We start from the raw sequence: 18,343 nt of genomic DNA, 5'->3' as shown, positions 1-18,343 counted from the left end.
TAATGTACCCACTAGTAGAAAATTTAAAATTGTGCATGTGACCCACACTTATGACGGGCATTATATTTCTTTGGGGCAGTACTGGTCGGAAGAACGTTCTGTTGGGTCTTTGGTGAGACCTGAAGGGACACCACGCCCTACCACAGAGAACACACTTACACACTCAGCCTCCTCAGGACAGTGCTGCGTGAAGACAACCACATTTTCCCCCTCCGACCCCCTTTTTCATATTTTTACTCTTACTTCCCTTGGCCAACATGGATATATCTTTATAAAATCTGTTGGTACCACTAATTGTGCTACTCCAGGTCAATTTTCCTATGGACCTACGAGACTTTGTCTCCTAGGGTGGCTTTTAAATAAATCTGGTATTACCCACTATGTGTTTTATTAGTCGAACTTTCGAGAGTTGGGGGTGCCATGTTGGTAGCCCACATGCTCCCTTGAGCCTCTCTTGGGGCTGGGCTGATAATTCCTGGTTACACTCTAGTCAGTGGCTAGGTCTCCTGGGAAGAAGGAACAGAGGCCTATGAACACCCTCTGTTGTAGCATTCGCCACTTGGCCTTATTTGTGTGATAGCTGAGCACTTCAGGAGGCCTCCTGGAGGGCAGGACGAAGACACCCCTTTCTTCAAACGCTAGCTCGGAGCCTAGAACACAGTGGCATTCCATAAAGGCACTTTGGATGATGATGAATGAATGTGGAATGTCGCTCTCTCAAGGGACGTGTAGGGTTAGGATGTGATTTTCTCTTCGGTGTTAGCCTCAAAGAATAACATCTTCTAAACACCCAAATTTACATTAGCAGCGTCTTTACATTTTGTACCTTAAAAAAAAAAAAATCTACTTTCTCACTGCTTAGGTGATCCACAAGTATCATCTGCGTTGTGTAAAATAATAAATCTTATTTGTCCTGATGTGTACAATAATAAATCCTGTTTGTTCTTAGCTGTCACCTCACAAACTTCAGGTGGCCCTTGAATTGCTGACTGAACCACAGCCACTGGCCAACGCATCTCCTTTGATCTCAGCTATGTCTTTGCGGCCTGAGGCATCTTTCCAAGGCTGTTCTCGCAGGCATCTGGATTATGTTTCTACCTTATCAGGAGTGAAATGGACGTGATATTCTGTATTCAAGTGAACTTGGCCAGGAGAATGGGTTCTGTTTGTCTGTTTTCCCCTGAAATCCTATTTGAATGCTGCTTGAATGTTGCTGGCCATTGGACTGTCACAGAGGATCTAGAACAGTGAATGATGACACTAAGCTCTCCTTTCTTGGTCCTGCCTCTCACTTTGAGTATTCCTTGGTCTCATTCTGATCAGTCCACGGTCCCATTGGTAGAATGTAGCTTGTTTTTCCCATAGGGAGTTAATCATTTATGTAGTAACTACTTATTTTTTTCCCCATCTTTTATAATTACCAAATACAAGTTGTATGTATTTAAGATATACAACTTGATATACGGATGTATTGTGAAATACTTGGCACAATCAAGTTAATTAACATATCTATCGCTTCACATAGTTACTGTTTCCTTGTGTGTGTGTGTGTGTGTGTGTGTGTGATCAGAACACTTAAGATCTACCTTCTTAGCAAATTTCAAATATACAATTCAGTGTTATTAACTATAGTCAATTGCTGTATTAGATTTTCAGAACTTATTCATCTTATAACTGAAACATTGTGCCACTTGACCAAGATCTCCCCATCTTCCCCAACCCCCAGTACCCTGGCAACTGCCATTCCATTCCAGTCTTTGCTTCTATGAGTTTGACTATTTTAAATTCCACATGGAAATGAGATCATGCAGTATTTGTCTTTTTGTGTCTGACATATTTCATATAGCATAATGTTCTCCAGGTTCATCCATCTTACTGCAAATGGCAGGATTTTCTTTCTTTTTTAAGGCTTTACATATATGTACATATACATATATATATATATATATATATAATATGATAATATATACACATATATATGTTTTGTGTATATATACATATATAGCAAATATATATGTATATGCATATGTATATGTGTATGTGTGTGTATATATGTGTGTGTAGATATAGATATAGATACATATGATCTTTCCTTATCCTTTCATCCATCTATGGATATTTAGATTGTTCTCACATCTTGGCTATTGCAAATAATGCTACATTGAGCATAGGAGTGCAGTTATCTCTTTAAGATACTGATTTTGTTTCCTTTGGATAAATACCCAGGAGTAGGACTGCTTGATTATAAAGTAGTTCTATTTTTAATTTTTGAGGACCCTCATACAGTTTTCCATAGTGACTGCACCAATTTACATTTTTTAAATGTTTATTTATTTATTTTTGAGAGAGAGAGAGAGAAAGAGAGAATGCATCAGGGAGGGGCAGAGATAGGGAGAGAGAATCCCAAGCTGGCTCCACACTGTTAGCACAGAGCTGGATTTCATGAACCATGAGATCATGACCGGAACTGAAATCAAGAATCGGATGCTCAACCACTGACTAAACCATCCAGGGCCCCCCCAATCTACATTTTCATCAACAGTGAGCAAGAGTATTCTTTCTCCATGCTCTCGCTGACACTCATCAGGAACTACTTGTTAGTACCAGCCATGTCCTGGGTGCTGTGCTGGGTGGGGCTACAATGCTGAGTCTCTGTGCCCATGAGACACGCAATCCCAGGCCTTTTGCACATGTTCAGCTCCCCTCCCCAGACTTTGCTGAGGATGCCCCATCTTTCTGTAGTCGCTCTCCATCATTGGCCTTCTTGCTATCCCAAAGGGCTTAGAATCATCTCCCTAGTTTCCTGCTCCCTCCTTGAGACCACTTATACAAAATATTAAATAAAACAAGTCATAACACCAGTGCTTGAAAAGTCCCCCAGTGCCTACTTCTCCATGCAGAAACGGGTCTTTTTCTGTCTCTAAGTCAGTTCTCTCTCCTTGGTCAAACTGCCCAAAGTCCCACAGAGACTCATTATTTTTAAATACCTTTTCATGTGGAACCTCGTCAAAGGCTTTTGGAAAAATCTAAATTGCTAAGAGGCAAGCACTGAGCTAGGAATCAGGAGACCTGAGTTCTAGACCCAGCTGTCACTGGTTTTATCACTGAACTTTGGGCAATGCATAAGACAGCTCCAACCTCAGTTTCTTCATCAGTAAAATGAGGATTATTATGCTAGTGGTCAACATCATAAAAATCTTACAACCATCCAGTGAGACAATGTTATTTAAGAATGCTGTGCAAGGTATAAAACACAAATATAAGGGATCATTATTTGAAAATTCATGACAGCATCTTCTTCACTCATGTGCATGATTCGCTCCCAAAAGAACTGTAGTGGATACAGAGATGGTTCCTCCAGCACTCTAAGGGTGCTGTTTGCTTAATACCAACTGCTTTCATTTCTTGAAGGGATGCAGGTTTATATAGCCGAAAGAACCTGGTTCAACATGCACTGGTGTGGTATGTAAACACAAGGAGGCACGGACAGAATCAGTCAGACCTTGGTATGGGTCAAGGCCATGCTGTTCGCTAGATGTGTGACCATAAACAACTTACTAAACCTCTCTGTACCTCACCTGTAATTGGGACACTATCAATGCACAGAGTTCTGTGGTTTAAATGAGAAGCTAATATATGTAGAAAGGCTGGCATGAGCCCTGGCACACACTAGCCACCCAGTTATTAGCAGTTCTTGTTGCTATTGTTTGTGGGAGACCAAGGGAGCCCACAACTGGGTCATCCTACCTCAATTTTATGATTGTCCATCACTCAGCAAATCCTACCACAAACTCCTTTTATCCAAGATCTGTGTGAGATTCTTTCAGCAGGGAGATGAACGAATGCTTTCCTTTCTGTTTTCTGAGATAAGTAGTGGACTGGGGAGGTGTATGAGGAGAGGGAACCCTGCCTTTCCAATTACTGATTTCCCACCCAGGTGGAGTGTGGAAGGGGGTATCATAACCCCATCCTCCCTCCCTGGGGAAGGCTCATGAAAACTTGCCCTAGGTGCTCCCTGGTCCACCCCCTCTGTCCCTGCCCCAGCTCACCTGGCTTCCTCTGATGTCTACCTATATCCAGCCTGTCACCTTGCTCTAAAGAGCAGGGAGTGGGGGACCAATGATAAAGAAGATTGATCAGACACTGAATCCAATTTCCCTTGGGGATTAGACCATGGGCACTGGATGGGACTCATATCTAGCAGCATTCCCTAGGGGAGCCTACTCCTGCCGGCAGCCTGAGGGGGCTGGAGACAAGCCAGGGTGCTCAGTATCACTCTTGTCATTCTTGTGCTGCTGCACCAGAGTTGACTCACAGCTGGGGATGAAGCCTGGCTGGGCTGGGGGCCAAGGCCATCGCCACGCGGTCAGACTTGGGTGGTAATCCCAATTGGTTTTGCATGAACTCTCATTTCATTCAGATTAAGGAAAGACCTGGCCAGGATGGACATCTGGTGGTGTGGGGGTGGGTACAGAAGCAGGAGGGCTATTGGAATCTGAGGCATTTTGATTTTCAGAGCTAAAAGTATTTTCTTTAACTCCTTTATCAGTTTTGGTTTTGTTTTTGTTCTCATGAACTTAATGGGAAATCTGCAAAGAGGAGGTTTAACTTCATTGATTTATTTCTCCATTTTTAAAATAAATATTTGTCAAGCTCAAGTATTTCAGCATCAAAATTAGGAATGACTAGTGAAAACCGCTGGAATTGTGTAGACCAGAGACAGACACTGACCTCAGTGCCCTGCCTTTATTTGGGTGGCACCCCCCAGGGAGTAAACATGAGAGCCATCAAGGAACAAGGTCTCATGTAATCGATGATAGGAAAAGCATGGACTTCAGAGTGGAACTGGATTCTCATTCTGTCTCCAGATTTTAGATCTCAGGCTAATTGTTTCATGTACCTCTGCCTCATTTTCCTCATCTCTTATATCAGTATATCACCTAGGACTTTCGACGTTGCAGAAAGCCCTTTTGTTCCTTTAACGATAAGGAAATAACTTGAGTAACTAGAAAGTCCTGACATAGGGCAGGCTTTGGGGTCATTTTGTGCCTCGGGGATGTCACCAAAGACCAATTTTTTTCCATCTCTGTACCTTCCCTGGTTTCAACTCCTCTCTTTATTACAAGACGGCTGCCCACAGTTCTGGGAGCTAGCTGTTTCTTTGACCCTTTTGAGGATAAGGAGAAATTCTCTGTTCTCTGATCACAAAACACTGTCTTGCCCTGCTTTGCTCTGAGTGCACATGTTGATTGGCTTGGGCCTGTTTTCTTTCAATCACTGTGGCAACAGAATGAGATTAAACTGATTTGCTTGTGCCCATCAGGGAGCACCCCCAGGAAGCAGGGGGTGGGTCCAATCTTGCCCCAAAGGTGAGAGAGGGTGGAATGGATGCTAGAGGGGCCATGCAAGTCAGGACAAATGACCACTAAGCCCACAGGATTGAGAGGATTACACCAATAAGGAATTATGTGCAAAACCATTTCTCAGTGCCTGATGTGTAGGAAGGGCTTAAAAATAGTGCTTAAGAGGAAAGCAAACAAACAGAGCCTGGAACGAACCTAAAATCAAACACATAAATCACGAAATAACCTAGTGTCAAAATTCGGTGAATTCAAAAGAAACGAGAAGCAGCAGACTTTCAGATGAATTGATGTCATCAGTTGACATTACTGTGGTTTTTCCCTTCTGTAATTTGGTTCCTCTGAACAACTTCTCTTCTCCTTGATCTCATGAAAGGTTAAAAATTAAAAGTAAGAGGACATTATGGGAATATATTGAATATAATTGTTCTTTAGTTTTGTTATTGAAATCTCTAAAATTACATTGTGGGTACCTTACAGAGTCATATACAAATGGTATCTAATCAAGTTTGGTGACCCTGTAGCTACTGCCTCTCCCTGTCTCCCTCCACTGTTCCCCTCCCCTTCCCATGTTCCCTTGGTCCCAACTTAGGTGAGTAAGTAGCATTATTAGGGCTGGGCAGTGATTGTGTTGAATCCATGAGCCCAGACTTTTGACGATTCTGATGCTGGAGACCTGGGCCAGCACCCAGGGTCGGATGAGCATCATGTGGGGTTGGGAAGTCCCTGTCTTTCTAGATTTGTCCTCCACTATGGGGGATGTGGGCAAAAGTCTCTCCTGGTTGTCTCCACATTGTCTAAGCAGTTCTAGGAAGTCCTGTGGATGGCCCAAGGGTAATCTACTATGCTAAGTGTTCTCGGAAGTTTGGAGATGACTCACGCCCAATACGCATTTTCCTGGAATACTCATGTCCCCTTCTTTGGGGACATAAATAGAACCTCTAGGGCCTACATCTACTCTAAAGCTTGAAGCATAAGCCAATGGTTTAATCGCCAGAAGTAGCCCACTCAATGTGAAACTGCTGGGGTTGGCTCCTTGCCTGGTTCCCCTCAACAGTATGGCAATGATAGCTGGGTAACAGTTTCAAAGAATCAGCCCACATCCTTACACCCAATTTATTTCCTGAGCACAAATGTAGCAAATAATATTGCCTTTCTATTACATGATGGCACTGATCTGTGGCAGTTTCAGTTACCCATTATTCACCCAATCCCCAGCTCCCACTCCCTAATACCAACCCCATCCTCTTCTCCAAAGATGTACAAGCCAGGCCTCAAAGACTTAAGTCTGAGGCAGAGGTAGCCAGAGAGGATAACACCGGAGAGGTAGCCAGAGAGGATAACATGCTTTGTGGAGCCCAGTTTGGTCTCCCTACCTTCCCTTCTCTTTGCCATTCCCAGCAGGAAGCCCATGGGGGGCTTCTATCACTCAGGCTCCTCAGAGCCTGGCCTCTGGGCACTGTGGAGGCAGAGCTCACTGCCTCTCCCTTAGCTGTTGGGAGGGTCTCTGGACTGTAGCTTGACTTATAGGATCTGAACTCACATCATCTCTCCTTTTCCTCTTCTCCACAGATCCGGGTAGATGGGCCCAGGGGCAGTGCCCTCCAGTATGAGACTGTGCAGGTGGTAGACCCCGGCCCAGTCCTCCGGGATATGGCCTTCTCCAAGGACCACGAGCAACTCTACATCATGTCAGAAAGGCAGGTAAGGCTCTTGGGCTCTGTTAGACATTAGTCTTGCAGCAAAATGCTAGCCTGTGGCTCAGTAGAAACCTGCAGGAGGCCAGCTGCAGAGGGGATTTGATTTATTTGGCTCAGTGTGTATCCTTTTGGTTAGCTGCCTGGGGACTGAGGCTGAGTACACTGAAACAGGGGATGAAACATTTAAAATATCAAAATATCTGGGAGTCTAGAACAAATCCACTAACTTCAAAGTGATGGTGAGTATAGATTCAGGGCCAGCATTTACTCTCTTTTGAAGAAACATGGTACAGGTACCCAAGTTTTTTGTCTAGATTTCCTTACACAAAGTACAATCTACTACCAAAGTCAGCTTCCTGGACCCTAGAGGTCTATGGTGGGCAAGGATTTGCTGTCCAAAAATCTTGATTGAGGGAGCATCATACAACAATCAAATGGATGGAGATTCAAAAAACAGGGTCTGTGTGTATGAGGTGAGATGATATAGCTGGTGTTCTGAGCCTTCCTGTGTATACCTATAACTCTAACATGAAGTTCCAGCAAATTCCATGAGGCCAAGCCAGGAAGAACAGAGGGTGCAGACATTACTGTTAACTGACATTGAGTAGCAAGTAGCAAAGCTGGGATTGTTTCTGGAATTCAGCTGAGTACTATGTAAGTTCTTCAAGGGTCCTTGAGCTTATACAAGGACTGATACATCTGTAGCAGGCAGAAGTATAAATATCACCTTGAAAATTCCATATATTTAAGAGTATATCCTGGAGTGCACAGCCCAGAGTGTTCCACCCCTCAAGACACACCCACCTCAAGAGTGGATTAGCACTGCCATACCTCATCTCTCTCATCTCTATGTAGGATGGGTCATTCCCAGGAGCTGTCCCTCCAGTCCATGAATATGTATGTGACAAAGGCAGCAGCCATGAGGGGCAGATCCCATCTCTTTATTCATCTTCATTAGCAAGGCCCAGAGGACCTTGCCGACAGAGTCTGGATTGTTCTGCCTGTCCCCTCTCTGCACAGCGCAGGAGATGAATACTACATTATGCCACCCACAGGGCTTGTGCATTATGCCTTGGCAGCCCACAGCAGCTCCACCCTCCCCAAGAGCTTGATGACATCTTCTCTTGGTGTGGGACTCCCCACTCAACCACACTGGGACCCATTGTGGTGCCCTCATCGAGACTGTGGTGGCTTGGGAACTGTCTGGTGTGGGGCTCACAGAAGAACATTTTACCCCAGGAGCCAGGACAGGGTATGAGGCTGCTCCTTTGCTTTCATTCCTTGCTCTTTTCCGATGGGCCCACACTCCCTACTCCCTGCCTACCTTTGAGGCCCTAGACGCTGATGGGAAGCAGCTTTCCTTGAGTCCCTCAGAAAAGACTCAATACCTCTACAAGGCATTAAGTATTTCAGGATTTCTTGCCTTAATGTAAAAACCAGGATTCCTGAACCTAGGACTTTGAGAACTTCCAAAGATGGAAAATATATGCTGTGCGCACAGGAGCCTCCTCTGGTAACTGAGTTGGGATTCTGAGCTCCTTCTCCTCTCCCATTCTGCTTCCCTGAGAGCACAATCAGTGGTTAGTACCTACCCAAGCATGGAGAATAAGGTGCACTGAGAGCTCTGGATTATAGAAAAGAAAGGAAACAAGAATGGATGGGGCCAGGGCATTCATCCATTCTGGGACTGCTCCTCACAGAGATGGAGGGCAGCCTGCCATCAAAATAAAATCCCAGATGGCTCGACACTGGTATCCAGTGGGTTTGCACATTCTTTGTGGACAGTGGTAGTATAGCACAGTTAAGCGTGTAGGCTTTGGTGTCAGAAATTCTGAGCATGAACCTTAGTTCCACCATTTACTAAGTATGATCTCAGGTAAGTTCCTTAACCTCCGTAAGACTCAGTGTTGTCAACCATTGTATGGAAGTAATAATAACATCCGATAGTGTTCCAAGAATCAAACGATGTAACATGTATAACAAGCATGAACCAAGCCTGGCGTGGAGTAAGGGCTTGATAAATGGAGGCTCTTATTTTTATGACATTGCAACAGAAGCGTCTGGACATTGTGGCTGTGTTTGAAGTCAGGCATGGGGTGGCATCAAGATCCTGGGTGATCTATCAGGTATAGAGCATAGGAGTTCAGGTCAAGGCCAAGGTGAGTAGGGAACAGGGATTCAGTCCCAGTGGAAAGCCCATCAAGGACCCAGAGCCTGCTTTGAGGCATGTACCAAGTAGAGTTCGGGGCAAGAGCAGCCTGGTAAATACACTGGGGACCCTCCAGCCTCTGTCTGCTGGCGGGTTGGTCTCAGCCATATTGTGTCAGGACACCTGAGTCTACAGGTTAGTCTGTATACGCTCAGCAATGATGTCTGCTCTGCCTGGAGGGCACTTCCCTTTCTCATCTGGGTAATTCTGACTCGTTTCTCAAAACTTAGCTCTGCTGTCATGCTCCACAATCGGTGATTGCTCTCTTGTGGTTAGACACCTCTTTGGTAGCTCTTCTCATACTGGGCTTTCTCTCCTTGTCTTTCTCTCTTACCAGACTTTCAGCAGCTTGAGGGCAGCCCTGTGTCTTCTTTGTGTGTCTAAACCTCACCAAATAGGCCCTTGAAAATTATTTGATGAGTTAATTAACTAATTAATTATTGAGTGAATCCCCACTGTCATCATTGACCCGGAACTGGAAAAGAGAAGGACTGGAGTGCCTGGGTAGCTCAGTGGATGAAGTGTCTGACTTCGGCTCAGGTCATGATTTCATGGTTCATGGGTTCGTGCCCCGCATTGGGCTCTGTGCTGACAGCTCAGAGTCTGGAGCCTGCTTTGGATTCTGCTTTGGATTCTGTGTCTCCCTCTCTCTCTCTGCCCCTCCCCTGCTCACGCTCTGTCTCGCTCTCCTTCAAAAATAATAAACATTTAAAAAAAATTTTAGTGGGGCGCCTGGGTGGCTCAGTCGGTTGAGCGTCCGACTTCAGCTCAGGTCATGATCTCACGGTCCATGAGTTCCAGCCCCGCGTCGGGCTCTGTGCTGATGGCTCAGAGCCTGGAGCCTGTTTCAGATTCTGTGTCTCCCTCTCTCTCTGACCCTCCCCCGTTCATGCTCTGTCTCTCTCTGTCTCAAAAATAAATAAACGTTAAAAAAATTTTTTTTTTAATTTTTAGAGAAAAGAGAAGGACTGATACAAATTATTTATTATTTATTTATTGCTTAATTCCCAAGTTCAAACTTACGTATATAATTAAAAGACTACACTTCAGGGGCGCCTGGGTGACGCAGTCGGTTAAGCGTCCGACTTCAGCCAGGTCACGATCTCGCGGTCCGCGAGTTCGAGCCCCGCGTCAGGCTCTGGGCTGATGGCTCAGAGCCTGGAGCCTGTTTCCGATTCTGTGTCTCCCTCTCTCTCTGCCCCTCCCCCGTTCATGCTCTGTCTCTCTCTGTCCCAAAAATAAATAAACGTTGAAAAAAAAAAAAGTTTAAAAGACTACACTTCAGCCAAAGAAAGTATCTCCCAAATTTCCACCATCTGTTTATCACTGCCATAACTCCTGCCCTGTCCTGAACTAATTTTTACTTTATGTTTTTATTTAAGTAGACATACTGTTTAAACCTAAAAGCCTAGGGCACCTGGGTGGCACATCCCATTCTTGACTTTGGTTCTCATTATGATCTCACGTTTCATGGGTTCGAACCCCACATCAGTCTCTGTGCTGACAGTGCAGAATCTGCTTGGGATTCTCTCTCTCTCCCTGTCTCTCTGCTCCTCCCCTACTCATGTGCGTGCTCTCTCTCTCAAAATAAATAAATAAAAAGCTTTTAAAAAAAGATTATGAAAACCTAAGTAACCTACTTTAGCCATCTCTTAAATAGTAGTATTGTAGATCTGATGTGCTAGACATATATAATATACTGAATTGCAATATTGTGACTTATAATAAGAAACATATATTTGGTCTTCATCCCTATTTCTGGCACTGAGTTCCAGGACCCTTGGAGTATCCTGAGTGAATAGAGCAATGGGAGAATCTTTTGTCGTAATATTTGGTCTCTTGTCCTCAGTTTCTGAAATCTTTGGGATCCATAAAAGTGGAAGGGGTGTCTTGTTATTCACAATAAGCCCCTTTCAACCACAACTGAATTTATGTTAATTGAGTGACTTTTGGAAATCTCCTAAAGATGGAGGGGGTGGCTGGTTGTCAGGGGAGCCAGTCATCATGTGATTAGAGGGTTGGAAAAGGTAAGGATGGTATAAGAGTAGAAGTAGAGAATGGAGTGTGTGTGTGTGTGTGTGTGTGTGTGTGTGTGTGTGTGTGTGTACATACAAATACTATATAAGTCCTGGCTCTGAGACCATAGACAAGTTACTAACTCTCTCACTACCTCATTTATTCATTCAATATTAAATATTGAGCACCTACTATGAGTTGGCACTTTCTAGATACTAGAGATTCAGTGGGGAACAGGATAGACAAAATCCCTGCCCTGATAGTGCTTATATTTTAGGTAGAGAGACAGACAATGAATGAGTAAATGAATAAATGATGTATGTTACGTAATGGCGAATACAATGAAAAATTTAACAGACTCGGTGGGAAGGCAGTGGTTTCCAGGAACAAGATGGGGAATGCTCCTTTAAGGAAGGTTGTCAGGGAGGTGCCAAGAAGGGAACTTTCGAGCAGAGAGAAGGATAAAGTGAAGGGCAGGAGGCGACTGGGGATCAGTCGTCATCCAGGCAGAAGGAACAGCTGGCACAAAGGTTGTGAGATGGGAACACGACTTGGTGTTTCTGGGGATGCAGACGGGCTTCTCTGGAATGGGATGCACTGGGAGAGCGGCTGCACCTCAATTTGTGACCTGTGAAATGGGGAATGTAATAAAGGGCATTGATCTCCTAGGGCACCGATGAAGACTAAATGAGATAACGCCTGTAGGAAGAGCTTGGCTCAGCATCTAGAAGTGAGCGCATACCCAACCTATTATGATTATTTGCAAGTTGAATAATTCTAAGTGAGGATATTGCTTCTGCTGTTGGGAATATGTGACTTCCTCTTTATTCTCACCTCGAATGGCTTTCACTTTCCATATAAATTTCTCCTTGGAGTGTGGCAGTGAGTGTCCGCTGGGTGTGTTCACAGGGTGTGCGTGTGCGTGTGTGTGTGCACACACATGCACGTCTGCTCCCATGTCTGTCCCCATCTGCATGTCTCCCATCAGTCTCCTTCTTGCTTTGTACATGTCTGTGTGTGTATATGGTGTGTATTTACACGACTCTAGTACCCCCGAGGGAATGTCTATGCACACTGAAACTGTTGTGATAAAAACCTGCCAAAGCTATGGCAGGGATGTGAGAAAAAATGTCAGCGAGGCAGATCGATGAAGAGATGTGGTGGCAGAGCTGGGCTGTCCTCAGGTACCCTGGAACAGCCCCCCGCCAGGAAAGAAGCAGCTGTCCCCCACGCAAGGCAAGTCTCTTCTTTGAAAGGCTCCAGAACAAGTGGCAGATTCAGCATCCCAGCCATTTCACACACCAGCTCTTCCCTGCCTGAAAGCCAGAGGCCTGAAACGTGTGTTTCTGCATGGGAGATACACTTTGGTTGTGTCTGGGCCAAAGCCATCTTTCATGGCGTCCTTTGTTTTACCGACTCCTGTTGATAGTGGGTCTGCTTCCAGGTGCCTGGGGACACTCACATGACTTGGGGACACTCACAGTGCTGGCTGTGATCCAGGATAGGATGCCTGTGGGGGCCAAGGAAGTGGGTCATGCAGGTGGGTCCACCTGCTACTTGGAGTCAGTAGGAAGGCGGGACCAGGTGGGGTAGCTCTACTTGGTTGCTTCCGGCATAATCCAGGGGTCAAGTAGTGAGTGCCATCTTGTTTTATAACGTATTACCTAGGCCTGAGTCATCCATTCACTCAGCAAATATTCACTAAGCATCTGCCGTGAGCCGGGTGCTAGCCTTGGCATTGGGGCTACAGCAGTAAAGAAACAGGTAAACCACCTTGACTGCAGGGGCTTGCAGTTTTAGCAAGAGGACAGAGCAAAGAAGCAATCAACATACCAGATAAATCACACAGTAGGTTAGGGGGAAAAGGATATGGAGAGGGGTAAATGGGATCTGGAGACTTAGTCAAAGCAAAAGAGTTGCCATTTTAATTGTTTTTTTTTTAATGTTTATCGATTTTTGAGAGAATGAGAGGCAGAGAGTGCAAGAGCAGGGAAGGAGCAGAGAGAGGGGGAGACACAGAATCTGAAGCAGGCTCCAGGCTCTGAGCCGTCAGCACAGAGCCTGATGTGGGGTTTGAGCCCATGAACCACGAGCTCATGACCTGAGCCAAAGTTGGATGCTTAACTGACTGAGCCATCCAGGTACCCCAAGAGTTGCCATTTTAAACAGAGTGGTCAGAGAAGTCTTCCCAGAGAGGCATAGGTGTAAAAGGGGGTGAACGGGGACCTGTTGACCTATCCCCTTCCCTGTTCTTCATGTTTCTTTACAAGGTCTTCACTCAGGGTTGTGAAACAGAGCTGGTCAAGTATGCCTGTTGGGAGGAAATTGGTGAGAGGGTCCCTTTGTGGTTGGGATGTTTACCATGTTGAGTCTTTCACGGGCAAGTTTGGTTCAAAGGGAAGGTGGTACTGTGCTCCCAGACAGGCTTAAGCCACTTGGGGCTAGAACCTCTAACTGGATGGTGCCTCTGCTGGTACCCCTTGTGTGATGAGGGGCCACTACTGCTTCTCTGTGCCTCAGTGTCCCTCCCATCTCCAGCCTACCTCCCAGGGGTGTTCAGAGGACAGCCAATGAGAATTCTGACAATCTTGGATGTCTGCAGACACCCATCTCATATAAGGTGAAGCTGCGAAGATAGTTTCTGCCCCCACTAGGCTCCCGTAAAAGAGATTCTGACTCTCGGCACCAGGTGCAGGGCCCGTCTCTCGTGAGGTGCATTTGCGGTGGGTGACACGGCCGTCTGGCGTCATTCCTCCGGCCCTTGCAGGGGACTGAGCTGACGCTGCAGCTCGTGTCTGGATGGCTGACACTGTAACAAGCCCATTTGGACGTTTGCTCCTGGCATCCAGACCAGGCCGTTCTGATGGCTCCTGGGAGAGAGAACTTGAAGCACCGACCTGAGAGTGAGTGACAGGAAACGGAGCCACCTCAGACACTCGGAAAAAGAGGAAGCCTGTTGCAGTGTTTTACCCAATTTCACTCAGAAGGAAGCCTTCCCGCTCGTCTGGAGCTGATCCCGAAGGTCCCAGTGTGTCATTACTGAGATGCTCCCACCTCTCACCTCCTTCTCAATGAAGGCAGAACATCTCCATTTTACTGTCGTGGAACCGGGGGGGACGACTTCCTGCCCCAGCTTCCCACGCTCACTAGGTGCCGAGAGCCTGGCTTCTCCCTCGCATCACGAAACCCCAGAACTGGAAAAGCCCTCGAGGCTTATTGGGTCCTCCCCCTCCTACTGCCTTATCCCAGTGCAGCTGAGGAGCCCACTGACACCCAGAGAAGTTAATGGCTTGTCCAGTGTCACACGGCAGGTTGGCCAAGGAGCCAAGTTAGAATCCAACTCCATTTCTCTCACAGTGTCTTCTCCAGCCCCTCCTTGAGGGACATGGGGCTCTCTGTGGGGGCCAGGGACACGCTTCCCCTTCTGCCCTTGCCAGCCGAAAGTTATATACCCTACTCCTCAGGTGTCAAAACAAGCCTAAGAGGGCAAAAGAGCTTACTGAGGGTGGAAGGCTGAATGGGGCAGCGGGGGCGATGGCAGGAAGTCAGAGGTGCCTTGGCTTATTCGTCCTTGCTTCCAGCCTGATACAGGTTGGGATAAGAGCTTCCTTGCAACATTTATTCTAGAGCATCTTGGGGCACATGGGACCCCAGACACAGTCAGCCCATCCCATAGAGGGGGTAGGCAGGGGAGTCCCCTCCTCTTCCAACAGACATGCTTCTAAGTGTTCACTCGCGTAGGCACAAAGTCTTGAACTCCTGAATATGATTGAGTTTAGTAACCTCCCCAAGAGGAAACATGACAGTGGCCTGACGTTTCCCAGACGGGGTGAGTGGAACGCAGTGCAGGATGGAGACCACAGGGTGGTCACAAACAGGCCATGAACTCGGGCTTTCGTCCTGGTCCTTTGCTCTCACCAGGTCTGCCACTGGAGCAAATCACTCATGCACTTTGTGCTTTAATTCCTTCATGTGTAGAATGCAAATGATAATAACTACCTTTCAGGGCTTTTAGGATTAAAGGTAATAATGTGAAGTGGCTAGCATGCAGTAGGCTTTCAGCAAGTTGTGGGAGTTATCTCCACCGTTATCATCATTATTATTAGCAATACTCTTAGGGAACGTATTGTCGCCAGGGAAGGGGACGCCTGGACAAACCACTTTGGTCATTAAAGGCCAGTTCAGCTCTGGGCACCAGCTCCCCAGGACGCCCTGGCACAGCCGCCCCTGTCCATTTTGAAGTCCCCCGGACGATACTAAAGCTGACCGTTCCCTTTACACCTGCTGGTGCTGCCCTCCAGGAGACTGAAGGGCCAGGAGACCATGGTCCCCCACCCCAGTCAACAGAGCTGTGCAGCCTCTGTGGGGAGCTGGGTGGGTTTTCCTCTGTACTCTACTTCTGCTCGGGGGAAGGAACTTTAGTGTGTTTGAGTCCAGTCCACTGGACTTGAGGTTATCACGCACTGGGCACCTGAAATGGCTTCCGGCTCCTCATCTGTCCGGACTTGCAGGGCAGATGGAGAATGGCCTGTTCCCCTTCTCTCTGCCCAGAACAGCAGAAGAGCTAGTATGTAAGGGTAGGGCAGCAGGGAGAGGGTGGAGTGGGAGGAAAGACTAGGCAATCCAAGGAGCAGGTGATTAGGGAAAAGCTTTGGCAGCTCCTAATTCTGAGCTCCATTAAGCATCTGTCTCCGGCAATTGCCCTGACAGTCCTATCTCCTCTCCACTCGGTGCCTGCGTCCCAAGACTTTTGGGGCACTTCAAGTGCCATTTTAAAGACAACCACCTGTAATATTCCACTTAGCAGCGTATGTGAGGAGACTCTAACAGTGTGGGCAAACAGGGCCAGGGGCTCCATCTCTGCCACTCCAGTTCCTTCCTCCCACCATGTGTGTTTATCGAGTGCCCACTACGTGCCCACCCAGCGCAGGCGTAGATGCTGTGCAGAATAGAAAAGAGCAGAAGGAAGTTGTTGTTCTGGGAGCCTCTGTTAGGGCTGAGGTGGGAGCAAACTCCAGCTTGCAGGATATTGAAACAAAAGTGGTTCTACTGCGAGGATTGCCCTGGAAACCCAGCTTTCTTGTATAGTCAGGGCTTGGGTGGGGTAGAAATCAGGATGTCAGCCTGAAGGGCACATTCTCCTGGTGCATTTGGGTAGGTATCATGAGGACTCTGGTCTAGAGGCCAGAGATCTTGGGTTGTTTCCCAAGACAGTTCTCAATTCTTCAGGCACCAGTCAGCTGCCATCTCCTCTTACGTAGGGTGGGTGTGGACGGAAGCTGACTCCTACCATCGTAGCCCTCTGCTCTGTCCTCTAGGGATGGCATCTGAATGGAAGTGGTTCAGGGCGGTGAGACAGATGGACTTGTGCTTGAGTCCCACAGAAAGAGAGGCTGGGAATATCGGATACTTAAGTGAACTGCGTACTCACTTTGAATATTGATGGGACATTTTCAAAAGTAAATAGATGCATGTTAATTTGTGCCATTGTTCAAGATGACTAGTTGGCATTAGTGATGCCACGTGACTTTACCAAATGCAGTATAGGTATGAAAGGAGAAATTACAAATGGCAGAATTCTATCCAATCTGAGTCTCTTAAGTGCATTTCAAATATTTTGCGTAGACAATGGAGACATGAATTTGAAACTGACTCAAAGGTGATGCCATTGTTCTAAGGAAATGCATCATAGTTAAGGGGGAGACTATCTGGATATTTATTTAAAGTTATGCACAATAGCAAAGGGGTGGAGAAGCAAGTGTGAAAAGCGGTGTGTCCTCTTTAGAAAGGATTTCGAGGGGCGCCTGGGTGGCTCAGTTGGTTAAGCTTCCACTCAGGTCATGATCTCACGGTCTGTGAGTTTGAGCCCCGCGTTGGGCTCTGTGCTTCGGATTCTGTGTCTCCCTCTCTCTCTGCCCCTCCCCCACTCACACTCTGTCTCTGTCTCTCAAAAATGAATAAATATTAAGAAAGAAAAGAAAGAAAGAAAGAAAGAAAGAAAGAAAGAAAGAAAGAAAAAGAAAAATGATTTCGAGCTCGTGCTAATATTTCTCTAGTTTATCTGCTGAATGACTTGAACGTGGTTCAGAGCAGCAGCTGGAACCACCCTTGTTTTGGGTCCTAGCTCTGCCACTTGCTACCTAGAGGACCGTGGGCAAGTTATTTAATCTCTGGATACTTCCGGTTTCTTAACAGTAACACTTGCTAGTGCCCACTGCCTGGGTGGTTGAGGGTAAATGAGAAAGCATATATAAAATTTTTAGTGCAGTGCCTGGCACATAACGAGGGCTCAATAAATCTTAGCTTTCATCTTTACTATTTTCAGTATGCTGGTCTAGTAGGATGGTGTCTCCATTTTATTTTTTAAAATCCCACCCATAATATTTTTACTTCCAATCCATCATAAACTCACATCTGTCTCCTCCGATGCATATCAGGACCCTGGTTTTTGGTGCCCAGAGCAGCAGAGAGCAGAGCAGTCCGCCTCCCTTGACCATGCTTCCCAGTCCGCTGAATCCCCAGGTTCCAAGGGTCTCTCACATGTAGCTGTGGTTATTGACTGTGCCCAGTTCACTTCTTGAGACACTGCCTCCGGCAGGGGTCACTGCTCACACCAGCGTGTACCTGCTGGATAAGAGGAAAGGCCCCTCAAGGGAAAGTCCTACTGTCCTGAAGCCACGTTAGTCTGCAAGGCTTGCAGAGACATGCTACTCTCATTAAGATGAGGGCATCTCAGGACACAAGCAATACACACATGAAGCGTGACATGTAAACGACGCCTCCCACCTGTCCCTCTGCCTTGTTACCGCTTTAAGCATCAATTAGTCCAGGATTTCCCAAATTTTCTTCTCAGAACCAAAGTTTTGCAGGATTTTTTTTTTTTTTTTTTTTTTTTGGTCAAATACATTTGGAGAAATCTAAGTTAAGCAGATATCTTAGAACATTTGGTGTGCTAATGAGTATTATGACTCTCCAAGCTGGGGGGGAGGGTGGCGAATTTAGGAGGTAGTGTCGCCCAATCTCACGTGATCACAGAACTCACTTTACCAGGAGCACCC

The 18,343-nt window shown here is 46.4% G+C and overlaps 1 protein-coding gene across 1 annotated transcript in view; it reads left to right on the top strand.

Annotated features, from left to right (window-relative positions):
* PLXNA4 (plexin A4) overlaps positions 1-18,343 on the top strand; it is a 438,400-nt gene that overhangs the window by 270,668 nt on the left and 149,389 nt on the right. The window contains exon 4 of the mRNA XM_030308459.1: positions 6,933-7,064. Coding sequence (XP_030164319.1) covers positions 6,933-7,064 — 132 coding nt within the window. The remainder of the gene's footprint in view (positions 1-6,932; positions 7,065-18,343) is intronic.

This window comes from Lynx canadensis, chromosome A2 (assembly GCF_007474595.2).
Source record: "Lynx canadensis isolate LIC74 chromosome A2, mLynCan4.pri.v2, whole genome shotgun sequence".
Taxonomy (NCBI): domain Eukaryota; kingdom Metazoa; phylum Chordata; class Mammalia; order Carnivora; family Felidae; genus Lynx; species Lynx canadensis.
The sequence above is the reverse complement of the archived record's forward strand: the minus strand, read 5'-3'. Positions and strand labels throughout refer to the sequence as shown.